The sequence below is a fragment of the Parasteatoda tepidariorum genome, chromosome 10 (assembly GCF_982258835.1).
Source record: "Parasteatoda tepidariorum strain Cologne lab strain chromosome 10, Ptep-v5.0, whole genome shotgun sequence".
Classification (NCBI taxonomy): Eukaryota; Metazoa; Arthropoda; class Arachnida; order Araneae; family Theridiidae; genus Parasteatoda; species Parasteatoda tepidariorum.
Genome location: NC_141764.1, coordinates 44,862,698 through 44,889,659, shown reverse-complemented (window position 1 = coordinate 44,889,659; position 26,962 = coordinate 44,862,698). Strand labels below are relative to the sequence as shown.

Here is a 26,962-nt window from a genome sequence, read left to right as displayed (position 1 = left end):
CAAAAAAGCATACTCATGAAAATGAAAAACTTTTAAGTTTGATAACCCGAATCTTGTTTTAATTTTTTTTTTTGAAACAATTAAGCAAATTAATTCATTAATGCTAGGTCTCTTTTTTTAAATGCATCATAAACTGGCAGAAAATACTTTTAAACATGAATACTTAGGTACTTTTTTTTTTAAAGTCTACTATTATTTTCTTTCTTTTTTTGCATATGTCCAGAAGAAAAGTGCTTTTGTTTAATGATTGATTCAGTGAAATTTTTTTACATAAGTGATTTTGACATTAATGGGCTAATGCTGATTTTCGTAAGCTCTGTAGTTGCATTAGATGAAATGATGGTTTTTGTGAATATGCTATTTTCATAACTTCTGTGAATTTTCAACAGTTACTCGACAGTTAGGCAAGTTTAGCCCTCTGTTTATGTTGAAAATGGTACGAAATGTCAATAAGGAGAAAAACCAGTTTTGAGAAAATGAAAAGCGCTTGTGGTTTAATTTTTTAATATTTAAAAACTTAATCCAATGATGCATTATCTGGGCTCATAAAAATTTGCCAAAAATATAAGAATAAGGCATTGATTTTGATAAATTTTCATAGGTGGAAAAATACCACCAATATAAAGATTTTTAAAAAGTTTAACAACTTTTAAAAAAGTTTAATAACTTTGTCTGTTCTAAAGCCCAGGTAATTTTTCAAGGCAAGATTTCAGTTTAAAATAATAGCTCTTCTTCAAGTGCAAGAAATTTAAACTGTTTTTTTTTTTTTTTTAAATTTTATTTTCATGGTGAAAGAGCTTCGAAAAACCAGGCAAATGTGAATTATTTTTCCAAATAAGAGTCAGACCATTTCTGCCTATATTTATAAGCACAACTTAAAAAAAACAGGTGAATAAGAAATTTAAAACATACAAGACTGTTTTAAAAGTTATTTACTGTCCCTTTTGTTTTTTAGGACACTGAATACCACAACTAATCCTACAAAAAACAGACGACTGATTAATTCTTCCAAATCAACACTCTGATTACCTTTCAGCATCTTCTTCAATACCAATTTTTCAAAATAAGTCAATTTGGAGTTACAAGCTTTAAAAAGAAAATTTGATTTGACACAGAAAGGTTCATTTTGAGAGTTTTTTACAATTTCTTTCACCTGAAAAGAAACATATTCCTTAAGAACTTCATTAAGGCGAGATTCCTCCAAATTTTCATTAAATGTGAATTTTGTACATAGGGACGATGAATCACGAAAGCATAAGTCAGAAAAGTAGTCCTCTGCAATGCTGTGAAAGTACTTAACAGATAGATAACGAGGTAAAGATGAAAGAATGTCTAAAACCTTGTTTGCTTCCCTTCTATATTCCTCTAAAGGACGTTTAGGACTATTTTTCATGAGTTCACAAAAATAGCTCAATACCAAAGAACCTCGATCGGCAGTGCAAACTTCCCTAATGCCAGGTTCTTTTGGAACTGATGAATTATTCCCAGATGTTCCTGGTTGTTGGGCAGAAGTACTAGAACTGGCAGTTAGAGATGTTTGAACTATGGAATTAGTTTGGACAACGTTGTTACTTGTTTCATTATATATAGCATTTGCACTATCTGAATTCTGTATACTAGTTTCAGCAGACTGATAAAAAGTCTTACAGATGCTTTTAAAAACAGAGTCTGCATCCATACCATTGCAAGTAACTTTTACAATTGGTTGGGAAGGAGGGAGACTATTCATATGACCAGGTGTATCTGGGACTGTGGAGAAATTGGAAGAAACGGGAAGAATAAAAACAGTGGTTGAAGGGGGAGCAGCTACAGGTGGGTATAAAGAAAATGAATTGACATCATAAATGATATTATTATTATTCATATTGGATGGAACATAGGTATTGCTTAAGGTATTTGGTAACGTAGGAGTGAATATGTAAGAAGTTGGATTTATCACATTTCCATTTTCAAGACCAGAATCCATAGTAATAACATGAGATACAGGATTAACATTAGAAGGCTCTTTTATTTGTAGTTCTTCAGCCCCTTTTTGTATTTCCTCATCTAACCATGAAGATATTTCTTTATCACTAATATGACCAGCTTCAGTAACATTTGTTAGAATGGAATTATTGAGTGATGTGTTATAAATTGTTTCATTAGTGATCTTGGTTTTTTCATGTTTCTCACTTTTAGATTTTTTTTCTGCATTTCCTACAGGTTCTGAACTTCTCTTTTTGGTACTTTGTTTAACCTTAATTGCTTTGGCATTCTTTTCTACTTGCTTTGAATTTGAGACTGGTAGTTTTTTCAGCGTGCTTTCTTTTAGTTTACAATCTTTAACATTACTCTTTTTTAAGGGAGACTTCAAAGTATTTGGAACGAGTGATATTTCAATTGATTCTGGAACTAAAGATTGGAGAGACACATTAGTCACAGACCTTGCTCTGGGAGGCTCACTTCTTAATTTATTCATATAATTTTTAAATGAAAGGCTTGATTTCGGAAAATTAGCTTTACTGGTTGGACTGTCAGTGGGAACAAGACTTGAATTGGCAGTGAACCTTTTTGCAATCTCTAAAAGAGATGGTTTTACTTTAGATGTACTAGCACTGTTGAATGATGCAGGGTTTAAAAGAGGTTTCTGAGGAGATATACATGCATTAGAAGAATTTAAAATAGACTGTTGAGTTAATTTTCTTAATGCTGCACTATTAGATTTTGTAATACAAGAAGATAAATGACTATCATCAGTCTTAAAAGACTGCAGACTTGTCTTTTTATCAAGTCCATTAGCAATATTGTCAGCTGACATTCTTTTACCCAAGTTTTTCCTTGTGCGCGCGTATTTACCATTCAAGGCTTCACTAGTAGTTCTGTTTGAGTCACTGAGAGTATTGTAATTCTTAGCAGAAACAGAACTTTCTAAAAATTCCATTTCATCCCAGTCTTTTCCATAGAAGTTATTAGAATCACCATCTCCTACATCCTCTTGCTTAAAAAAACCATTTTCAGAAAGAACAGTTCTATCTGTCTTAACAGATTTGTCAGGTAAACCTTGTGGCATGTTGCAAACGGGTGGACTACAAGATGCTTTTTCAAAGAAAAGTTCTTTTCGATTAATACATCTGATACTAACTTCTTTCGTTAATTGCAGTTCTTTTTCAGGAACTCTTTCTAAGCTAATTAGAGGCTTAGAAATTCTTTTTGATAATTTAACAAGATTAGAATCATTAACCTTTTCAGTTTTTGAATTACTAGCTTTAGTAAACATTTTGAAACAAAAAAAAGAATTAAAAAATTTGCTGTGAGTGGCATTCAGCAGTTAGCCATAGTACTATCGCTCTTATAATGGCATTCATTTTGATAAAAATATCTATCATACAAAATCACTTATTAATTCAGTTGATAAGTACCTAAAAATATAAAAAGAGTCATTTAGAAAAAATGTCACTAAAAACAAAATTATACTTTTTCTTAAAGATAGAAATTGGTAAATAAAAATACGATGGAATTAATGCTTAGTTTAATTGGTAATCACAACTACAGACCCAAGCACAAAATCTCCACTAAAAATTTACTGAACTTACAAAAACAATAAATTATTGTTGATATTTTTTCTTTTTAAAGTGATTAAATATGAGTATAGATTTGATATACTACAATACATTTATATCCAAATTTTGCCAAATGGATTATAGATAAATTGCAAAAATACCAAAGATATATTCCAACAAGTGAAAAGCAAGACAAAATTGTTAAAATCACACCACAAAGTATACCATTGATCATTAATTCAAGTTATAGTAATCAAGTTATAGTTATAGTAATTCAAGTTAGGGCGCCACCTAATAAACACAGAGAGAGCCTATTATTGTTACTTTTTTCTTGCATAGTAAGATGGATAACATTTAACCTAGAAAAGTGTGATTTTCAACTTTATAGTTACATTTCAGAACTTAGAACAATTTTTTCTTCTTTTTCCTTACTGCTTCTTTTATTAACTTTTCTTTTTATGACGCAGCATTTCTAATAAACACAGGGCTCATACACACCGGGAAAACGAGTTTTGAAAAAAAAAAAGTCGGGGAAAAACGTAATTTTGCCCCCAAACCAGGAATTTGATACCCAATCAAATTGCTCTCCTCCATTTTTAACTTCAATTTGTGTTTGCACAATAGGGGAATAAAAAAAAAAAAGATTTTTTTCCTGGACCATTTAAGCGTATCCAAGATTCTAAAATTCTTAAGCATTTCTGGAGTGATTTCAATTGGATGTCCGACTTAAGTAACTTTAAACTTCTACCTTGAGAGCATTGACATGTTAGGTTTTCTTTTAAATCCATTTTTGTTTATCAATTTTATGTTATCATCTACTATGTTTATTTATTTGATATATATTAAAGGAACTATATTTTTTAATTGAATGAATTTTGATTGCTCAGAGGTGCAGTATCATAAACAAGTTTTGCCTGATGTGGCATCATATCTGCTTTTCGAAAAAACTAATCTGGTTTTATGTTTTTTCTGTTTGGTAAAAAAAAGAAAAGAAAAGCAGATGATTGTTTATTCATAAGCATAGGATTATTTATTGCTAAAAGCAGATGTTATCTGAAAGAAGATTGCAGGATTCTCTTTTTAACAGATGATACAGTTCTGATTCTATGTTGTTTTGAGTTTTTTCTTCTTCTTAATTCTTCTTCTTCTTGCAATAAATTTAACTTGTTCTTCATTGATGATTAGTTTAAATTGTATTTTTTTATTTTTGTTTTACCTTATTAGGAAACAAAATATATTGCATTTTTTATCATTAATTTTGTTTTGCATTCATTAATTTAGTGATTTTAAATCTTTAGCTTATCACAATTTGGCTTAACTTCAATAATTTGTGGTATTGTATGAATAAAGTGATTTTTCAAAATATTTTTTTTTAAAACCAATTTTGTATTTTATCATTGCACTTTACATTTTTCTATATATTTATCCATCTTATTAATTTTTTTAAATAAGTCATCTTAACAAATTGCATTTTAGTTTTTTAAACATTCCTCAGTTGATTTGAATATGATTTAATTTCAATTAAACACAGATTATTTGTCAGGGGTCTGTCTCGGTTTTCCTGAGGGGTACATATTTTGTGAAAATTTATACATAATTTGTGAAAATTAAAAAATCAACATAAAAATATTGATTTATCGTCTCTTACGGGACAAAAAAATAAAATTTTAAGAAAAAGTATTTTGTGAAACTACTGTTTTTACTGAAGTTGAATTTGTGAAGGTATTGCTAAACGGTAGTAAATTTGGCCTACCGGTAGTCAATTTGACTTTATTCTTACTTTAAAACAAAACATAGTAATTGAAAAACTGAAATGTTTAACTTTAAAATTTAATTTTATAAAATTAATTAATTAATTTTAATTCAAATTGATTAAAATTAATTAATTGTTAAAATTGATCAACAGATTAAGATTCATCTTTATTTTCCTTTAATTTATAATGTTTTTTATTGGCGTTTATCTGATCACACTGTATTTTTTAAAATTATATTCTTTTAAATGTTACATGGATAATTTTTTTCTGCGAAATATTATTTTCAGCCTTAAAGTTTTGTTTTGAAAACAAAGGGATCTTCTATTTCCTTTTGTTCAACGTAACCTCTTAAGTTTTTTTTAATAGTGGTTACTTAGTTTTATATTTATCTTAAATACATCTAATTATCTTAATATCTAATAATCCTAAATATTTTTATTATAGTTTTTTTCTTCCTTTACCTCACATCTAGGACTGGGCTATAAATCGATGCATTGCGAAATATCGATTTAACGCATATATCGGCAGGCCAATATAATGACTTTTGTTTTAGGCGACGCCAGGGTTGGGTTTTTGACGTCAAAAAGTGGTTTTTGACATGACAAGGGTATAATACTGGTTTAAATCGTCAAAAATTTCAAGAACTGAAGTTTGCCAAGAAAATATATAAACTTCAAAACTACCAACAGTTGCCATGCATTATATTGAAATTTAATTATACTATAGGTAATCAGCTGGTTTTAAAATATTTTTTAATTAATATAAGGTAAAATAACAGATTTAAAATCTCAGAAATTTATATTCAAATGCACGTGCAGAAAAATTTTGCACAAAAATTGTTTAAATATTTATATTTTGAAAAAAAAAAATTTTTTTTTTGATACTTAAGAAAATTAAAAGTTTATTACTATGCCTTTTTAACATATAAGGAACCTATAACTAATATTTATATGGAACTTACAAGTTATGTTGTATAAATACAAATTTGATACAAGTGTATAAAATTTTTTTTTTAATGTTATACCGAATATCTTTATTATCCAGTATGTTAATTTGAATTTAAAAGTAGTTACATTTGTGAATAATGATAAATATAATTCATATTGTTTATTATATTTATTTATAATTATTACACTTATCATTTTAAAACAATTTTTATCTCTTAATTTTTTTTCCCACTTGTATTAAGAATACAAATAATGCATATCTTGAAAGCAAGAAGTAATTATTCAACAGCTGAATATTTAGATATTCAACAATATAACTATATAGTATTCAGCAAAATGAAATTCACAAGTATTTGGATAAACTAAATTTTCAGCATAGTAAATGAATAGGCTGAATATACTGTAAATCGACACTAACTACCTGTGTATTTAACAGAAAGCACTTAAATTTGTATTGTCTTATGTTAAAAAGATTATTAAGAAGATTTAAAAGAATATTAAAAAGATTTTTCTTTAAGAGATGTCTAATGTACAAAACTGCTAATGTTTATCTTTAAAAATGTCTAATTTTTAGTATAATCTATACTATACACTAAATTTGGTTATAAATAAATTTCTTAATAATATCACTGCAGATTTTCAATAACACATGAAAATGAATACATAATATTACAAAAGATGTGAGCTTTCAAAAGTACAAGATTTTGGTTACTATTCAAAATATAAGTGCTTCAAAATTTTAAATTTATTTTTTCTAAAACATATTTAGAAACACTATCCTTTATAAAAAATATATAAATTTTATGTATTAATTAAATTTCACATATGATTATAGGTTTTTGACATTTTCGACAGGGAGGTTTTTGACATGACGGTTTAAACCGTCAAAAACTGTCACATGTCAAAAACCTGCCAACCCTGGGCGATGCATCAGAAATCTGATTTAAGCCGCCGATAGTGACTTTCGTTTTAGGTGTAATAAATAGAAATTTATTATAGTTTTTTTTCAATACTTTTAAAGATAGATTATTTTTCTGTAGATGGCACCACTATGGTAAAGTTTAAACTCAATCATAATAATGATATTTTTTTTTTTTGGAAATTTTGAATTAGTCGTTTAAAATGGGATTTTTGGGGTGAAATCTGGGTAACTAAATTTATTAATATTTATTTAGGATGGTATTATAACTTCTATAGGGTATTAGTGGGTTAATGACTGTTTTCTCTCAGGGATCATTTTTTTTTTGGTTCTGACGTCCGCCGGATGACTCTGGATTTGGTAAACAGGTCAATCTAGATTCTTTCGCCTTGCTGAAGGGAGAATAAAAGAGAAGTGAAGAGTGTGGCTAAAGGAGTAACACAGAGAATACGGAGCTTGTCCGCAGGAAGGGTGGTCCGTGACAGCACCTCGGAGATGATGGATCGTGAAGTTAAGGAAAGCTAAACTGAAGTCTCTAGCGGGAAGAACGACCGTGATTAGCCGAAGGCTGATATCTTCGAGACGGTGGGCCAAGTCTGAACGTGTCTATGCTGGATGTCCGGTGTTCCCCCTCTACATGCCTAAGCCTAATGAAGTTAGAATAGCAGGAGAAATTTTGAGATCCTAGCAGAGGAGTTTGTCCATGAGCTCATCTACCATTCCGGTGGACGTTTCCAGAGGGTGAACAGTAAATTCTTTTGGGTACTTATAAAACTTTAAATTTTATTTCGTTAACATTTTAGAGGAATCATTTGCCGTAAATTCTGAACAGTTTATGTTGTGTTTTTTTTATAGGAGAACAATGAGTATTTAAGTGTGATTTATAGACATAATAAACCAAGTTTTTATTGCCTTTAGTAATGTTAAATGCAGTTTTTATTTCTTAAATGTCTTTTTTGAACTGTATGAATTGAAGGCTATGCTTGAGTGTTTTAAGGTTGCATGTTGTTTTAATTAATGTATAAAGGGAAGTGTTTATTCCCATGTTAGCATTTGGAAATGTGTGGAATTATGTTTTTTGAAGATTCAGAGTTGCAATAAAAATGAGTTTTAAATGTTAAGAGTTTCTTGTAATTCATTCGATACTTGCCTACTGTATAACCTGGGTAACCGTTACTAAAGTTAAATTTAGAGATCACAGCTAGAGGGGTAAAGGTACATAGGCGATGCATCAGAAATTTGATTTAAGCTGCAGAGAGTGACTCTCGTCTTAGGCGATGTATCAGAAATCTGATTTAAGCCGTCATATAAGACAACGCTCGCGGTTTAACGATTTAACATGTGAGAATCCTTGCCCACGCTAACGCTACCAGCGCGCTGACGACGACTATTTTGATTTAACGAAAAGTGAATTGAAACAGAACTCTTGGTTTCGCGTGAGGATCAGCGTTGAAATACAACAATATGCATAGTTTCTTTATGAGCCATTTTTGTCTTTGGAAGTTTACTTTTCTTGAAGATTATTTTCAGCTGCACTTACGTTATTTTGTGATCGCTGTGCACTTTATTTCGTCGGGATTTGACGTTTCTTGTAAATTATTTTCTGTGAGACTTTTGCTACTTAGCGATCGTTTCACTGCGCATTATTTTGTCATTTTCTTCTTTTTTGTTTGCTTGACGGGATTTAACGATTCTTGTCAATTATTTTTAGTAGATCTACTGTTAGATGGCGATAGTTGCGCAATCGCTCTTATCTTGAATTTTCGTTCTGAACTATTAATGAAAAGAAAATATGAATAAAAAAAAAGTCTTCATTGTTTTTTTAATTTTTTTATTGCTTTTAATTTTAACCGATGCAATTTAATAGGAGTATTTTGTATTTAACTTTGTTAATAAAAGTTAGACTTTTTTTTAAAAATTTATTTAATGCACGTAAGTATAATAATTTGAAAGAATTTGATTGTTTTTAAACAAATAAATCTTCAGTCGCTTTTACTTATTAAAAATTTGGCTGTTAGTTAAAACAAATATTTTTTTAATTGAATAAAAAGTTAAGCAATGTTTTGACGCTTTTTAATAATTTGACAGTAGTACTTAAAAGTATTTTTATCTTATTTTTCTTAAAATTCTCTCAATACTTGTTTGTTTCATAATTTGTTAGACAGTCAATCATTTTTAAACAAATAAATCCTTAGTCGATTTTATTTTTAAAAAAGAAAATAACAATAAATAAGTAAAAAACTTTCATTTATATTTACATTCATTAAGTATAGAATTAGACTATTAGTTAATACTACTTTATTATTTTAAATAAATAAATTTTAAGAAGGTCTAAGAATGCTTCAAAAGCATGGCTTTTTTCAACAAATAATTTAAAAAATGTTTTACAAAAGAGAACATTTCTTTAGTTTTTTTTTTCCTTTAATTTTTAATGCATGTATGTATAATATTTTGTTAGTTTTATTTTTAAACCAAGACTATTTAGATTTATTTTTTAACCAATAAATCTTAAGTCATTTTTAATTTTAAAAAAAATTAAAATAAAGCTTGGGTTCATTTTTACTTAAGACATTTTGTTTTGTAATCGATTTACTCCTTTTATTTATTTTAGATTAATTTAAAGATTTCTGATAGATAATTTTTGAACATATGCTAAATCGCGATACATCACTATATCGCGATGTCTAACAGACGATGTATCACAATATAAAATTTTCTTACATCGCCCCGTCCTTCTCACATCAATAATATAGCTAAGCTTTGATAATTTTTCAATGACTATACTTTAAATTATTCATATACATACATAGAAAATCATTAATAATATTAATTAATGATTCTTTAAAACAAAAAATAATGCTATTCGGCCGAATATTCGGCTAAATCACTACTCATTACATCTCCTCTAATCAGAAGCTCAATTTCTCTATTATATTTTAGTTTTCAAATGCATTTTTCAGTTCTTTCATCAATCACAGGTAACAAATTCAGTTGAATATTTCACATCATTTCAAAATTTTCAGAAGAATATGCTTTTTTCATCATAGAAAAAAAACCTGGGTTGATTGCAAGTCTTATGATATGTTACACAACTAGGACTGGGCTATAAACCAATGCACCGCAAAATATCAATTTAATACATATATCAGCAGGCCGATATAATGACTTTCGTTTCAGGCGATGCATCAGAAATCTGATTTTCGTTTTAGCCTATGTATCAGAAATCTGATTTAAACTGTCATATAACACAACGCTCGCTGTTTAACGATATAATGATTTTATATGTGAGAATACTTGCCTACGCTAACTCTGTCACCGCAGAGATGAAGACTATTTTGATATCGTCTGGATTTACGTTATTTTGTGATCGCTGTGCACTTTAATACTTAGCGAACGCTTCATTGTGCATTATTTTGTCACTTTTTCTGTCTGTCGGGATTTAACGATTCTTGTAAATTATTTTTAGTCCTACTGTTATTGGCAATCATTGCGCAATCGCTATTATCTTAAATTTTTGTTCTTCGTTCTTAACTCAATCTATTAATGAAAAGAAAACATGAATAATAAAAAAAAAGATTCTTAATTTTTATTTTATTATTATTGTTTTTCATTTTAAGCGATACAATTTAATAGGGAACTTCGTATTTAACTTTGTTATAAAAAGTTAGCTTTTTTTAAAAACGTATTGGAAATACATTTAAAATGCAGATAAGTATAATAATGTAATTATTTGTAAACAAATAACTCTTCAAAATAAAAAGTGTAGCAATGTTTTGACGCTTTTTAATAACTTAACAATAGTACTTAAAAGTTGTTTTTTTTATACATTTTTCTTAAAATTCTTTCAATACTTGTTTGTTTCATTATTCGTTAGACAGTCTGTATCATTTTTAAACAAATAAATCTATAGTCTATTTTATTTTCAAAAAAGAAAATAATAATAAATAAATAAAAAATTTAAATTTATTGTTACATTTATTAAGTATAGAATTAGACCATTAGTTAATACAACTTTGTTATTTTAAATAAATAAATAAAAAAGGTCTAACAACGCTTCAAAAGCACATATTTTTTTCAACAAATAATTTAAAAAATGTTTTACTAAAGAGAACTTTTCTTTAGTTTGTTTTTTCACTTTCGCTTTTTTTTTTTCCTTTTAATTTTTAATGCATGTATGTAAAATATTTTGTTACTTTTATTATTATTTTTAAACCAATAAATCTTAAGTCATTTTTAATTTTTAAAAAAAATTAAAATAAAGCTTGGGTTTGTTTTTACTTAAGACTTTTAGATTTGTAATCGATTTATTCCTTTTATGTATTTTTGATTAATTTAAGGATTTCTAATAGATAATTTTTGAACATATGTTAAATCGCGATGTCTAACAGATGATATAGCACGATATAAAATTTCTTACATCGCCCAGTCCTGGTCACAACTGAAAATAACACAATTCATGGTAAATGAGATGAAATTTAATCAATTGTATATAAAAATACATTGAAAGAAAATGAATCTTTTAATTAATATATTAGTCTTTTGCACAGTGAACACATAATATCAACTTTGAAAATTCTGCTTTCGGTATCGGGAGTTCACTGCATATATCACTTTCAAAAAGACAATTGGCACGACAGAAATTAATGATTAATAGAATGTAATCACGAAACATTTATGTACAGATCAAATCGGACAACAGACCTACATGGAATAAGCTGTTTTGGCTCATAAATTCCAAGAAATGTTAGTATCTTATAGCATTTCTTAACAGATACGTAGATGTCAAAGTTATATACTGAACAAAATAAAATACAGCGTACTCAAAATATAACTCGATGTGTAATGAGTTTTAATATAATAAGAAATATATATATCACAGGAGAGATTCACAAATTACTTTCATACTTACAGATTTTAAAAACGATTTGTTTTCCAATATGAAGGATAATTTATTAAAAATATACTTCTATTCAGTAAAAAATGATTCGGCGGTAAGAAAGAAAACAATTCTCCAATGTCCAATCACAAATCATACAAGTTGAAATGCCAACACAATAATGAAATGAAATATGTTTTTTTTAATTTCTTTATGATACAAAAAATGCCTGTGAAGAGGATGGGGCACCAAATTCATGTGATAGATTAAGAAAATAATCAATCTTGTAAAAATTTCTCATAAGAAATAAATATAATCATCGTTTATAATTTTATTCTTATGGAGCATTTTTACTGCATGCAACTCGCATATGCGATCGGATTCCAATGCTATTTGCGATTGATCTCTGCGAGCAGGTTACTCTTGCAAACGCCTACAGTGTGAATGCTCTCTTAAGTTTCACTCTCGCCAGATGTGATGTATGCGAATATGAACTTGAGTGGTGAGTTTTTCAATCACATGCGGTGAAAAAATTGTTTTAGTGGGAATAACCACTTAAAATTACAGATCAACTCGTTTTCTCAGTTGATGAAACAGGATATGACCGCTGATTCGCAGATATTTTCTTTGATTTTTATTTTTCATTTCTTGAAATGGCAACATGTCATTGCTTGCGTAGTGTATTGTTTTGGATGTCAAGTCAATTGCAGTTATATAATAGGTCCGAAAATTAAAGAGGTCTTTTTATCATGGCCATGGTTAGTGCAAATGTATTTTTTCGTGATATCTGTAAATTTGGTAAATGCATTGTCATCCAGCAAAGAAATGCTACTACTGCAGCTGCTGTTGAAACAAATGTAAAATCATTTTCCATTTATCGATGGGATCCAGACAATTCCAAAGAGAAACCTCGGATGCAGAATTATGATGTTGATTTGAATAATTGTGGTCCCATGGTTCTTGATGCTTTAATTAAAATAAAAAATGAGATTGATCCCACGCTTACATTTCGGCGATCCTGTCGAGAGGGTATTTGTGGATCTTGTGCTATGAATATCGGTGGTGTGAATACATTAGCTTGTATTTGCAAAATCGACACTGACGTGAAGAAAAGCACAAAAATATATCCTCTTCCCCACATGTATGTAGTCAAAGATTTGGTTCCTAACATGAATAATTTTTACCAGCAATATAAATCTATTCAACCTTGGCTACAGAAGAAAACCGAAGAACCGTATGGCAAGAAACAGAATCTTCAATCTATTGAAGATCGAAAGAAACTGGATGGTTTGTATGAATGCATTCTCTGCGCTTGCTGTTCAACGTCGTGTCCAAGTTATTGGTGGAATGGAGACAAGTACTTAGGACCTGCTGCATTGATGCAAGCTTATCGATGGGTGGTTGATTCTAGAGATGAAGCTACCGAAAAGCGGTTGGATCATCTGAAAGATCCATTTTCAGTGTACCGGTGCCACACAATAATGAATTGCACCAAAACATGCCCGAAAAGCCTAAATCCAGGCCGTGCGATTGGTGAACTTAAGAAATTGCTTTCTGGGTTGTCCAAGAAAGATACTCCTCAAATGTCAGGTGGAGCCTAGTTTAGAAAACTTTCTTAGATTCAAAGAAATAGTTGTGTTTTGAATATAATTTGTGAATGCAGCATTTAGTTTAAATGTGATATCACTATAATGTAAGATCTGAAATACGCACCGGTTAAAAAATAAAAGTGAAATTTAAACTTTCAATTGTGTTTTTCGTTTATTTGCAAGAAATTCTTTAACTTGTTATGACTAAGACACATACGATAAATTGTTTATAAGTTTGTGCATAAGTAGCATTCAAATTTTGATGACCCTTTATTTTCTATTACCTATTTTTATTGATGATAGGTGAATATACATCAATTAGGCATAGTGAATAAAACAATCGTCATTATTAACTAATATGTGCTATCTATGTTTATTAGACTTTTTGTTTTCATATTTTGGCATTAACTAGTTTAGCAGCGGGGCTAATGGGTATTATGTTTTCATATTTTAATTCTCCTTTCTCCAATGTCTTTTATAGAGCAATGTTTATTATGTTCTCCTTTCTCCAATTTTTTTTAATTGATGAAGTCCAAATTTGCCAAAACAACAATACTATTAAATTAAATTTTAAAAAATTAAATTTTAAAAATTTGGTAACCAGCTTCATCTCTAGAATGCTAGTAGAAAAAAGTAAGTAGAAAACTACATTTTAATAAATTAAACAAAAATGTTTTTAAAGTATTAATTAGTAACATAATAACTATACTGAATTAGTAATTAACATGAGAGACAAGAAAGTAGAATCTGTCTCTAAGACATCTTTAACCTTCGAAGTGTTTAGCCATTAGTCAGAATACTCTCAAAATATAATCTCCAACATGCATTACTTTCCTGTTGTATAATGTAGGAAAAACTAGTTTTTTTCGATACCTGTTTAAAAATATTTACCAGTTAAAAACTTGTAAGAAATGCTTAATTTTGATTCTCACAAATTAAAACTATTTATCAAAAAAAAATCATCTCGGATTCAGTTTGTAAAATTTCATATCAATAAATACAAATGAAGGGATTTTTATTTATAAGCATATGATGTAATTAGATAGTAATGATGTGATGCATTAACGTTACTTCTAGTTACTTGGCATACATCTCAGCGAACAACCAATTCTGTACTTATGTTCAATAGCATTAACCTATCAATTTCGACCACAGTAAAATTGGTAGTTTCCTGTTGTGCTACATGCTTAAAGCAAATAGCCACCAAGTGTCATATTTATTGAATCTTCAAATGATGCATTAGAACATTTTTGATTTTGACCCTGCCTCTTTTGATGTGCACATTAATAAGTGAATATTTTTAAGGCCTTAATTCCTAAATCGAGTTTTCGAGTCTTATCCATGTTGTAAGTAATTTATGGAACTCACATGTTTTTTTAAAGCAGGTATGATCAAAGTGGTCAATATTGAGCTTTTCAGGAGCTGATATAATTAACTGACAATCAGATCTAGATTGTCAGTGAATACTGGTATCTAATGATAATATAATTGGTAAGTTTATTGACAGCATTTCAATCATCGAAATTGCAGGGGTTCAGTAAATACTCAGTCTAATAATTCCTTGGAACACAGCTTATTTAATTTGAAATTTTCCTAAGAGTTAGTGTTTTTTTTTTTTTATAATTACAATAATTTTTTCAAAGTATTTTTAGAAAGTAAAGTTTGTATTTTGTTAAAAGATTTAAAAATTTTTTTCATTCTTTCTTACAATTAATTCATTTCTTACAATTTATGAAAAAATAATAATCAAAGTTTAATGAAATAGTAATAATTAAGGTTCCACTGAAAGAAATCAAATTAATAAAACTTAAAGAGTTTTTTTATGAGGAAAATTTTTTTAACGAACGCAGGGGTGCAGAAATCTTCTGCACCTCTGCAAAATAATTAAGTTGCAATTTAGTGTAAAGAAATGAACCTATCAATGCCTATCAAGTTTGGCATTTAGACACTTAGAAAGGTTCTTGCTTATAGAACTGAGCTATAGTATGTTCATTTATGAGTTTTCATTTACGTTGCTTTTTGCTTTAGTCTACGTAGCACAAAGTGCTGTATCTCCTATCCTTTGTTGGAAATTCTTATACAGTTAAGCCTGTAATCAAGTAGCACAAGGAAAAAAAATTATTAAATTTTTGTTTTTAGTTTTGTCCAATCAATTCAGATTTTAATTTTTGTTATAAACAATTTTAGAGACGTTTAAAAAGGAGGTGTCAGCAATGTTCTCCTATTTGTTTATCTGCTTTTGAAAAATAAAAAAGAAACTATGATTCAAACAACCTGGATATGCTGAAATAATCTGCAGCGCCTACTGCCAAAGCTGGAGGGTTTCTGCTAAGCAGGATGCTAGGTTTCAGTCAGAATTTGTGTACAGTCTAATTTTCAAATCTTGGTTAAAATTTTTATTTCAATTAAAAAAAAAAGCACTGCGCATTAGATGAAGACTGGTTTTTGTTTTTATTTGTGTGAATAAAATTAATTAAGTAATACTTTTTCTTTTACCATTTCTCAATATGAGCTCCAAAGTTTGTTAATTGAAGGTACTGCTGATAAGAAAAGCTATAAAACATAGTTTTATATTGGATGTCTGACCATTTTATCTGAAATATCTGCATACTTGTTGATTGTATGTGTTTATTCCTTTAGTACTGTTATTAGCGTCATTCTTTTCTAAATTTCGTAATTAATTTTGAAATTTGATTAAAGTATTGATTTTGTTAAGTGTAAATAGTAGCAGGATCCACAACTAAAAAGTAATTCATACTGGGTTTCTTAAAAATGACTGACTATCTGAAAAATAAAATATAAAAGAAGAGAGAAATGTATGGTTTGGTGCGTTTTGATTTGATTTGCAACAACACAGCAAACTTAGTTATTTTTAAATTTTTTGTTACCATGTTTCATTAGGAGCTCCAAAGTTAGCTAATTGCAGCACACTGATTAAAAAAACTACAAAACGTAGTATTATGTTGCTAGTCAAACCATTCAAACTGAAATATTTTCACACGTTTTCATTAAAAGTGTTTATTACTTTAGAATAGTTAGTAGCATCATCTTTTGATAAATTTTGTATCTGATTTTTAAATTTGATTAGATTTAATTTGATTTTCAATAATTGATTTTTAAGTTGTTAATCATTTGTAGAGTGTTTGGTAACTACAGTTACTTTTCTTGCTTGATGAGTCTCGTGGAAAATTACCACTTCATTTTGGTGGAAGGATTATCATGCTTTGACGTTCCAGTTCATAAATTTATTTGCTATTAAATTTAATGTTAATAAAATGTATTACTTTTCAATTTTTCATTAACTAAAAAATCTTTTATTGCACTTTTCTTTTAAGTTAGCAAGATACGGTGTGAAGTCTTTCTTTTTTATTTTATTTTTGTAACTTAGAAATAGTTTTTATGAAGTTAAAGAAAAAATCAAAATTAGTCAAATTGTCTATATTAGATTTGGAAACCATTTTTTTTCTTAGAGAGGAAAATAAAATAAATTTTTCGACTAAGCTAAGAAAATAAATCATATGTTATTCTGAAGAATATCTATATTATATAAAACACCAAATTGAATTGTATGTTGAATTTCATCAATATCACAATTCCTCAATTTGATTAATGGCGATGAAACTGTGGTTTTGAAATTTTTAATAAACTTCAGTAGGTACAGAGTTTTTGTTTCTCCCTGCTCAAATTTTGACCAAGATTCTAAACAAATATATATTAAGAGTAGTCATCACGGAGCACCCTGTAAATAATTTATCTCATTGTTTAGATTTCGAACTAATTGATGATATTTTAATAGAATGTACAGTTACAATCATTACAACATACCATTTATTAATCACATTTTTATTTCATTAATAACCAAGTGTGAGAATCCCAATAACCTTTGATACACATAGTCCTATAAATAAGTATATATCTTTGTTTGAATGACTAAAATTCCACTTATTTTCATATCTGTTTTTACCGAAATTTTATAAATTTTATTTTAAATCCCGTTCATTGTTTAAGCATAGTTGTCTATATTTTTTCATGATATTTTCCCATATTTTTCCTCTAACACAGAGGTGCACAACCTTTTTGGAAGAGGCATAAAAAAAATGTGTTGGTGCATAATAAATTAAGTTTTTATATTAATAATAACTTAATTTGTCTTTAGCCTAATGAGGACAGTATTCATTTGTTTACAAAATCAATATATAATTTACAGCATATAATATAAAGTAAATGCAAATTATATGTATAACATTTTTTGCATTAAAAATGTTAAATTTTGCTTACTTTGTCTTTAATAAAATTAAATTATAGTGGGTTTGCCATTTTCCTGTAGAAAATTTAACCTTTTTATTTCATGGAAATTAATTTTTGCAAAGTTTAGTTGCATCTCTAATTTTTATGATTTCTTCTTTCAAGGCACTATAGTCTGTTACAGGCCAAGGCCGTCCAAAGTAGTCTTTGCCATCTGGTCATATCTGCAACAAAGCTTTTCCACTTTCCCTTATTTACTTTAAAGTCATTTAATGATTCGGTTAAAGACAATTTTCTTTAAAAAATTGTAATGTCAACAGTTTTAAAAATTTTGGTACCTCAATTTATTACCCCTCCAGTTTGAAATTTTATTGTTATAATTTCCGTGTACTTTCAAAATTTATATAAATTAGTTTTAAAATTCATACATAAATTACTTTTCCAGTTGTGCAATTTTTTCGAACAATTTGTTTGGTTGGTAGATGTGAACCCCACACATTGGTTGTTTGAGGGTCGCATCTAGTCTCTTGACTTCAGGTTGTGCACCCCTACATCAACAGAAACAGAAAAAAAATATGTAAAGGGTTTTGGGTATGAAAGCTGATAAAGTTGAATTAGTAGTAGTAATAATACCCAAAAGACTCGGGGTGCTGGTAAGAAAATACATACACGGGCTGATGAAACATAGAAGAAGTCCACTGCGCTGAGTGGAACCCTTGAAAAGGCCTCGGATGCATGAGCAATTCCATTTCGCTAGTAGGTTCTCTATTTATTTTGTTGTGTTCTTCATTAGCAGCATCACTTGCAATCACCGCTTCTTGGGGTGGCTGATCCTCTGTAACACTAACAGGAAAAGCTTGAGGCTCTGATGCTTCAGTTGTTGGAGCCGAAGTTGCGGTCGGTTCTTCTTTCGTAGGCTCAGGCAGTCTTCGAAGGCCTGTAAATTTGTGTAAAAAGTAGCCTTCGGGAAAAGCTTCTGGAGGTTCATTTGCTGAGGGCTCTTCCAGAGACAAATTGTGGATATCATCGTGGTGAGATTCTTCATCAGAATGATGCTGCTCGGATGCATGTGGTGTTTCCTCGTCTTCAGGTTTTAATACATTTGGGTTTTTATCATCTTCTGGTGCAACTGGATCATCGCTGTTGAATTCTGGTACTGCAGGAAATTGTCCTTTGGGTGCACCTTCGACACTTACATCTCCATTTGCAACATATCCTGACTCATCTGCTCTGTAACTTATTTCTCTAATAGCGCCATTTGGATCTTCGTAAGAGAATTTTCCTATTACTACACCATCAGGATTTCTTTTTTCAGTGCGACTGTGGCTTCCACCTTCTTTACCAGTTTCATATGAGAAGTCGTATGAACCATCATCTTTGACAGAGACGGACTGAAACATAGGAACTGCCAACGTCCCAACACAGAAGCTAAACAGGATTATCTGAAAAAAGTTAAATAAAGAAAAATTAATGTACTCGAAGTGAAAGAACAATTCTATCAGAGATTTTAAGCTAAGGACCCAACTAGAGTTGCTAACTTTTGGGGTCTTAGAAGAATACGAGCAAAGTTTTTTTTCTTTGCTATTGTTAAAATAACGTATAAATAAGCAACTTTGTTTCCTAACAAAAATTAAATGAAAGAAAATTAATATTCTTAAAATAAAATTGAAAAAAAAGAGTAAATGAGAAATTGCTTGTTCAGAGAATTTTAAGCTGTGGTGGTGGGTCCTAACTCCAAATAGGTTATTATCATAGTTACGTTTTGTGATCTCGAAAAACATGTGTCAAGCCTTTTTTCATTGTAAAAATAGTCTGCAAGTAAACGAATTTTTCATTGTCCCTTATGGGCAATCAATAAATCTAATCTATTAGAAAATAAATACTTAACTTTTCTAGTGATTATCACTGTAGAGCACCAACAAAAAGATATTCTCAAAAATATCTTGTTATATTAGTGTAATCTAAAAACTATATTTATCTTCTGAAATTTCAAAAGAAGAGCATTCCCTTTTCTTAAAATGTCTACTGCTGCAACTTAAAATGTCTACTGTGACGTGACCCTCTTGCAGGTATCCCTAATTTAAGTACTAATATTAAAATAACGACGTAAAAATTTATATAAAGCAGCAACAAAAAATTCGAAATAGAGTTGGGAGTGCATTGAGTAGGCCATAAATGTCAGAAGCCCGTCTATAGAATAACTGAGCCCGTCAAGCAGATCAATAATTAATCTCTTCAAAAAAAAAAAAAAAATGTTTTTTTTTTGTTTGTTCAAAGCTTGTAATAGTTAAAATGTTGCTGTCCTAGAAGTCCTGCGGTCATCCTTAGCTCCACAATGGTGTAGTTCATAGGTTGACGATTAAACAAGATAATTTATTAGAGAATTTCTAAACAACTGATTGGGTTGGTTGGCTAATGCCACTTGCCACACGGACAAGCTTGCTTTGGTGAAACCGAGTAAATTTAAGGCTGAGTGTACGATTCTTGTTTTTCAGTGGCGCCATCTACGGCCAAGAATTCGACTTCTGCCACATCATACGTCACACCTGTTTATAAGATGGACCCATTCATACATCCATTCATTCATCCACAGATCGTAATTTTGATCTGAATCAGAGAACGATCGATTGCCATTCCAGTACCCCCAGAGGTATTGATTTGTTATGGGAACATGGAGGACTTTGCGACTCGACAGAATTTTTAACGTGCATCAGTCACCAACTATACACGGGGAGTCTTCGACCGGGGGGGTTTGAACCCACGAACTCTCGGACATAGGCCCAGCGCCCTACCGATCAGACAGACTATCCCGGCTCTAAACAACTAAATTCGATTACTTAGGTTAACCAGCACTCTTCACCTTCGCTTTCTTCCACCTCCCCCCCATTCCTTCATTCGCTGTTCTCAAGATTTTTTTAAAAAAAGAATACCAATGAAATAATTAAGAGAAATTCACTTTAAATTTTTAAATTAAAAATAAAGTATCCTTTTATTTTAAATATCGTGGTGTAAACAAATCGGGAATTAATTATCATTGTTTTCTTCATGGAAAACCAATATCCCTTCCATAAGAGGTGGGGGGAATGTTTCGATGTCTGATAGATACATTCTCCTCCAAAATTTCAATAAATATCCCTATTTCTAAAAACAAGAAAAATACATACAAAATATACATTTTTTAAATAAAAATTAAATTTTTTTTTATTAGTCCTGAACTCAATGAAAATCTTCCTAACATTGCATCATTAGTATCAAGTTCTAAGACAATATTTTTCGAAACATGAAAAAGTTGGTTGAAAAACAATTATATGGAGTGGAGTGAGGGATGGGTTGTTTAAAAAAGTTGCAGTACTAGTAATCGTTAATCAATTTTATTTTAAGCTATGATTTATATGAGTAACGTATTGAACGGAAATCGCGCTATTATTGAAGTCTTATTAGGAACTCTACGAATTTTTTAGAAATAGTGTTATCTTCTGTTCTTGTGAAACTGCATACTTCTTCTTTAAAAAAATGACGAAAAATTTTTTGCATCGAGAACAATTGCGCCTAGAAGAGATGTCAGGAGGATTCTACTAAAGAAGGCCTTGTCCCACACTGGGCTATCAAACCAGTGATGACGAGAATGAAAATATCTCCCAGTTTAAAAAAAACCAAAAAAAAAAAAAAAAAAAAAAAAAAAACAGAAATTTTAAAAATATACATATCCAACATTAAATATCAAATCACCCGAAACTATTTTACAGTTTTTACTTCTAAAAAGTATTTAAAATATTAAAAAAAGTGATTTCTCATAAATTTCGAGAAGTAAGATATTGCATTACAATAAGGACATAACCGTGTTACATTAAATGAAAGACTGAGGATGTAAATGTAAATGTAGAAAGATTTATTTGCATGCGTTTCGTAAGCTGCTTGCGTCATTCTGGGTATTAAGAATTATTTACTTTGAGACAATTCGTATTTTTATGTTTTAATAAGACGTTATTGTTCTTTTTTTTTTTAAAAAAAATCTTTTTTATGAATCAATTTAGCTGAAATTCAGAATAAGAACTTAATATTTAAAAGCAATTTACAGTAATTTTTTAAAGAAAAAGATTTTTTTTTCGTTTAGAATCCTTTATTCAAGAAGGCTTTAATTTAAGAACTTTAAGAAGGCTTTAATTTATGTAAGAACATTTTTGTTAATATGTTAATCGCAACAAAATAAATGATTACCTAGATTTGAAAAATAATCATCTATACTCGAAAAAAATATTAATCTAAGGAATACAGATTGTGTAATACGAAGAAATAAATGATAAGTAATTTTAATCGTTGGAGAGACTTATAACAATTTAAATAGGGAAAGGTTTTTATCGCTGTTTACTTATTTATTTATTTACTAAATCCCCGTTCTTCGTACGGGACGAAACCCCCCCCCCCAAAAAAAAAAAAACACATCAATAAATCTGTACTGAACAACACTACAAAATCGTGTGCAAAGTTTTCCTGACGAATACCGACACAAATCATAAAGTTAAAATGATTCCAATTTTTTATTTATTTATTATTATTTGTCAACTTTTTCATTTGCTTTACATTATTAGATTAAGCAAAGCTGATTTTTAGTAGTTCATCCCATTAAAATAAAGACTAACTGTATTCAGTATCATCTGGCATTATATTGTTGCTTAAAGGCGATTCATGCTATTTAAAATTTGCCACAGTCAAGCTACTCTCTCCTGTATATATCTATCTAAATAATAAATCTAACATAAAACTGTACAATATTGTTGCAACTGTAATCAGCACTAAATTTACTCGAAAATGCGTTGTACCTATATAAGAGTATATTTGGTATCTATTAAAACTTGACCTATTACCATAATGCCAATAGTGCCCATAACCAAAATTAAGTGTCAATAATAGTATGTCGACGGTTCCCCGGCTTTTTACGGTACCCCGTAACGAATAAGTACATTTTCTAAATTAATTTTTCTTTTTAGCTCATAGAATATTTTTATGTCACTTAGTATTTATAATCAAAAGTAATGAAGCATCATTGACATGAATAATAGTTTGCTGATTTTTTGCACTCTCTTAAACTAACTGACTAACATTTCTCCATTTGGTTTTCCTTTTAGTACATACCTTATTATTGTACTCAGTGACTGCGGATATATATATATATATATATATATATATATATATAAATAAATACAAGAAAACACTTAATTATCCTTAGCGTCAATAGTAATATTGATGTTTTTTATGCTTGTTCGTCAGCGAATTAGTTCCATTTTTTCAATAATTTCATCTCTCAGTACAAAACTTTTATTTTTATTTCAATTACCGTCGATTTAGTTTTGTAAAATCACTATTTAAAAGCATTACTGTAAACAAAATAAATATGTGGCTTCAGATGAACTTAAGAATAATTATTTGGTGATGTATATATATACATACACATAAGCAGTATTTAAATTTATCCTGTTCCTTTTTTTATTAAAAATGTATCCTAATTATTCTGTTCACTGTGACATATAAAAACAAGAATTTTTCCATCGGGCAGGAATAGGGACGTATATTTCCTTTGAGGGAGGATGAGTAGGAGATTATTTGTTAGCACTTTTCACCAAGGAAATGTTAAAGCTCACTTGAATTAACATTTTTCTTTAATTCAGACACAGAAAAATTATTATTATTATTTTTTAATTCTAAATTAAATTGCACGAATATTGTGTGAAAAATTGTAATTTTAAAATGGGCGGTGTCACGTTCTTTTAGAAAAAGTGAGCGGGGGGGGGGGGGTAAAGCCCCCTCTGACCCACCCCAGTTCCTGATTGAACTTTAAGTAGTAATTTGCCAAAATTAATTATCCTTAGCGTCAATAGTAATATTGATGTTTTTTATGCTTGTTCGTCAGCGAATTAGTTCCATTTTTTCAATAATTTCATCTCTCAGTACAAAACTTTTATTTTTATTTCAATTACCGTCGATTTAGTTTTGTAAAATCACGATTTAAAAGCATTATTATGAACAAAATAAATATGGGGCTTCAGATGAACTTAGGAATAATTATTTGGTGATATAGTTTGTTTATGCTACCACGATCAGTTTGATCATTCAGATAACCTGGCATAAAAATAAAATATAAGTAACATATAAGTTACAAGAGGCGCAATAAACAGCTTTTTTGATAAGAGCTAGAAGCTTAAGTTATCTTTAAAATATTCGGAAAAAAAAAACTGAATCGTACATAGCTTTTTTTAAAACACTGGCTTCCCCTAAGTCAATGAGAAAATTTCGTTAAGTGTCTCTGAATTTAAAATATAATAATAATAATAATAAAAAAAAAATCGGGCTTCATAATTCGTTTATAATTTTATTTATTTAGATTAATTTTTAATCTCGTATTTTTAGAGCTTACGATCTATCAGCAAGTCGGTATATAGACGCACAGTCAAACAGACGTACACAAATTCTAAATTTTATTTTATGTATAGATTATTTGCTACCCTTCTCGGTGGCTTTAACTATTAGATTAACTACTGTATAAGTGATTGTTCATAATTATTGACCTCCTATTATTTAACTTAAAAAGAAATTAAATCTTATCAAACACAGACTTACCAGTTTCATCGCGAACACTTTCACTTGACTCAACTGATAATAATCAAGTTCAAGTCTTTCCTTATATACCAAAGCCTAAAGCAATTCCGTGAATCGCAGTTGTCTATGTCTACAAATCTAGCATCTTTTGGGCCCCCCACACCCAACATCCAACCCATTGCTCATGTTATTCCATACCTGTAACCTCCAGGTAAAAAATTCCTCTGCGTAGACATCTTCAGTTTGCTTCTCTAAGCAAGCGTGGAATAATGAAAAGAGAAATGAATAAAAATATAATCAAGAACTCTTTAAAAAAAACAATGCGCAAGGAAGGGAAGTTAGAAAAAATGTCTCAAGGTTGATTTTTAGCAATCAAGGTCAGGTTTAATTTTCGGTTAGGGATGAGAAAGCTGGGTGGAGCCGATTCAACGCAGTTAAAAATCGTCTGCTTTTTTGAATTCTGTTCCAAACAATACTTACTAAGAATTCTTACTGAAGACTGAGACCATATCTATAGTAAAAACACTTTTGATAATATGATGATGAATTATATAATATGTGGATGAATATGATATGATTTATGAATTATATCTTGCTATTCTGTAAGATTTTAATTTTTTTTATTAATTTTGTCTGTTAACTTTTCAAAAGTTGAAAGAATTTGGAGAGGGCTTGTCGCGGAACCGTATGTACAACAGAGAAAAAAATTCTGGTTGCATTAATATACTGTATGGTTATGACATTTCAGGTAAAAAAACAACATAATTCTGATTAATGAAACCAAAATATACGGTATTTTAACCATTCAAATGGTAATTTTTTCGCTAATATAATAACGGTTTACCGGAAATTCTGGTTTTTAAAATTATAGTTCTTACTACAACACATTTAGTAATAAATACAAATTTAAATTGTAAATTTAATTGAATAAACGGATTTTATGCCATGTTCAAAGGTATCATGATGAAATTATCAAATTTTACCACATTTACTAAATTTTGTCACACATTATAAAACCATATTTTATTGTTAATTTTACCCAAACAATTATCAAAGTGCTTCGATGATTTTTAGTGTTGCTATAAAATTAGTAATAAGGTAAATTTTACCGTATTCTGGTAGTTTTGACCATGATTTTGTTTTCTCAGTGTATAAAAGGACTTGAGTTCAAAAAAAAATCTGATTTTGTGAAAGATTCAATGACTTGTAAATAAATGTTTAGGAACTTCGGAATTAAAATGTATAGGGGGTTAAATGAATTTTTATGGTATAATATCCTATAAAACAAAACTCAGTTGCCTCTAATAATATAAAATAATTACGATATATTTATATCCACATATATATATATAAATATATTGTGGATCTATCACTGTATATTGAAAAAGAAACGTAAATGGGCAATTAATAGTTGGAATATATTAGAATATTTTGGGAGTTCAAATTTATGTTACGTTTTGTTTTGCTAAGCAAAAAAATAAATAAATAAATAAAATAAATACAACTAAGAAACTTGAAATTACGAAGGTATGTCGAAAAATATTATGGACTGATTATAATTAAATATAATTATAATTAAATATGATTGTAATTAAATATACTTATAATCAGGGGATAAGTAAAAAATGAACAAATGGTATAAAAAATCCACATTCGATAATAAATTTGAGAATTATCAACTGTTAAATTTCTAGTAAAAAAACGGGCCACTCTTTAGGCCACCGAAGTGCAACTACAGAATTAAAATTTGCCTAAAGAACCATTTTTGTTTATAAACTTAATACGATTTTTGCTCCCGAAATTTCAATTTGTTCGAAAGTTATTACAATTTTATGTGTTGTTTAACGAATATTTTTCACTTTTTATGCTTTAAATAATAACTATTTATCCTTTGTTGTAGAAAAATCTATTTATTCCTCTCGAGGGGTCCCGCAGTGGACTGATCGTTAAGACACGGTTTCCAGCAGATCACCGAAGTCAGCATCACTGGCTGCGGTCAGCGTGCGGGTGGGTGACCACTTGGATCAGTCTGCGTAGGGACCGAGGGTGTGCGGTATTAGTCCTCGTTAAACTGTGCTACCGTAAAGTGCTCGACTTCGCGTGCAGGTCGTTGGGCTACCGAAGCAGGGGTGCCATCCCCTCTGCTGAGGATCAAAATTGTGATGGCATGTCTTCGGATCATCCTCAGAGATGTTTCCCAGACCGTCGCCAATAGCCCATTGTGCAGCTCTAGTGCGACGTAAATGAACTACCACCACCACCATCCTCTCGAGGGCTCCTTGGGGTATTCATCCACTTTTCCTTCGAGGCTAATATCTTCCTTACCTGTACTATGCATGATTCTTTATCGCCTTACGAGATCATCGCCAACAAAATCAATTATTTTTATTTTTTGAAATGCCGGATGCTATTTAAGCAAAGTATGAAATAATCGTCCTGATGAGGTTATTATGTAAATGATGTGCATGTTACTGTGAATGACCGAAATCGGTGGTTGTT

General features: G+C 29.6%; 3 protein-coding genes across 3 annotated transcripts; 1 reads left to right on the top strand and 2 right to left on the bottom strand.

The window, feature by feature from the left end:
- Window positions 1-756: 756 nt before the first annotated feature.
- LOC147802533 (uncharacterized) lies at window positions 757-12,327 on the bottom strand. The gene is made up of 2 exons (XM_087153817.1): window positions 12,069-12,327; window positions 757-3,398 (listed from the first exon to the last, which is right to left on the bottom strand). The coding sequence occupies exon 2, from the start codon at window positions 3,254-3,256 to the stop codon at window positions 929-931; it is 2,328 nt and encodes a 775-aa protein (XP_087009943.1). The 5' UTR covers window positions 3,257-3,398; window positions 12,069-12,327; the 3' UTR covers window positions 757-928.
- A 290-nt stretch (window positions 12,328-12,617) lies between these two features.
- On the top strand, window positions 12,618-13,783 carry SdhB (Succinate dehydrogenase, subunit B (iron-sulfur)). Its single transcript, XM_016048700.5, has one exon. It carries the CDS (start codon window positions 12,785-12,787, stop codon window positions 13,634-13,636), a length of 852 nt encoding a protein of 283 aa, XP_015904186.1. The 5' UTR covers window positions 12,618-12,784; the 3' UTR covers window positions 13,637-13,783.
- A 3,668-nt stretch (window positions 13,784-17,451) lies between these two features.
- LOC107436879 (uncharacterized) lies at window positions 17,452-24,738 on the bottom strand. The gene is made up of 2 exons (XM_016048702.4): window positions 24,485-24,738; window positions 17,452-19,311 (listed from the first exon to the last, which is right to left on the bottom strand). The coding sequence occupies exons 1-2, from the start codon at window positions 24,491-24,493 to the stop codon at window positions 18,484-18,486; spliced, it is 837 nt and encodes a 278-aa protein (XP_015904188.1). The 5' UTR covers window positions 24,494-24,738; the 3' UTR covers window positions 17,452-18,483.
- Between the last annotated feature and the right edge of the window lie 2,224 nt (window positions 24,739-26,962).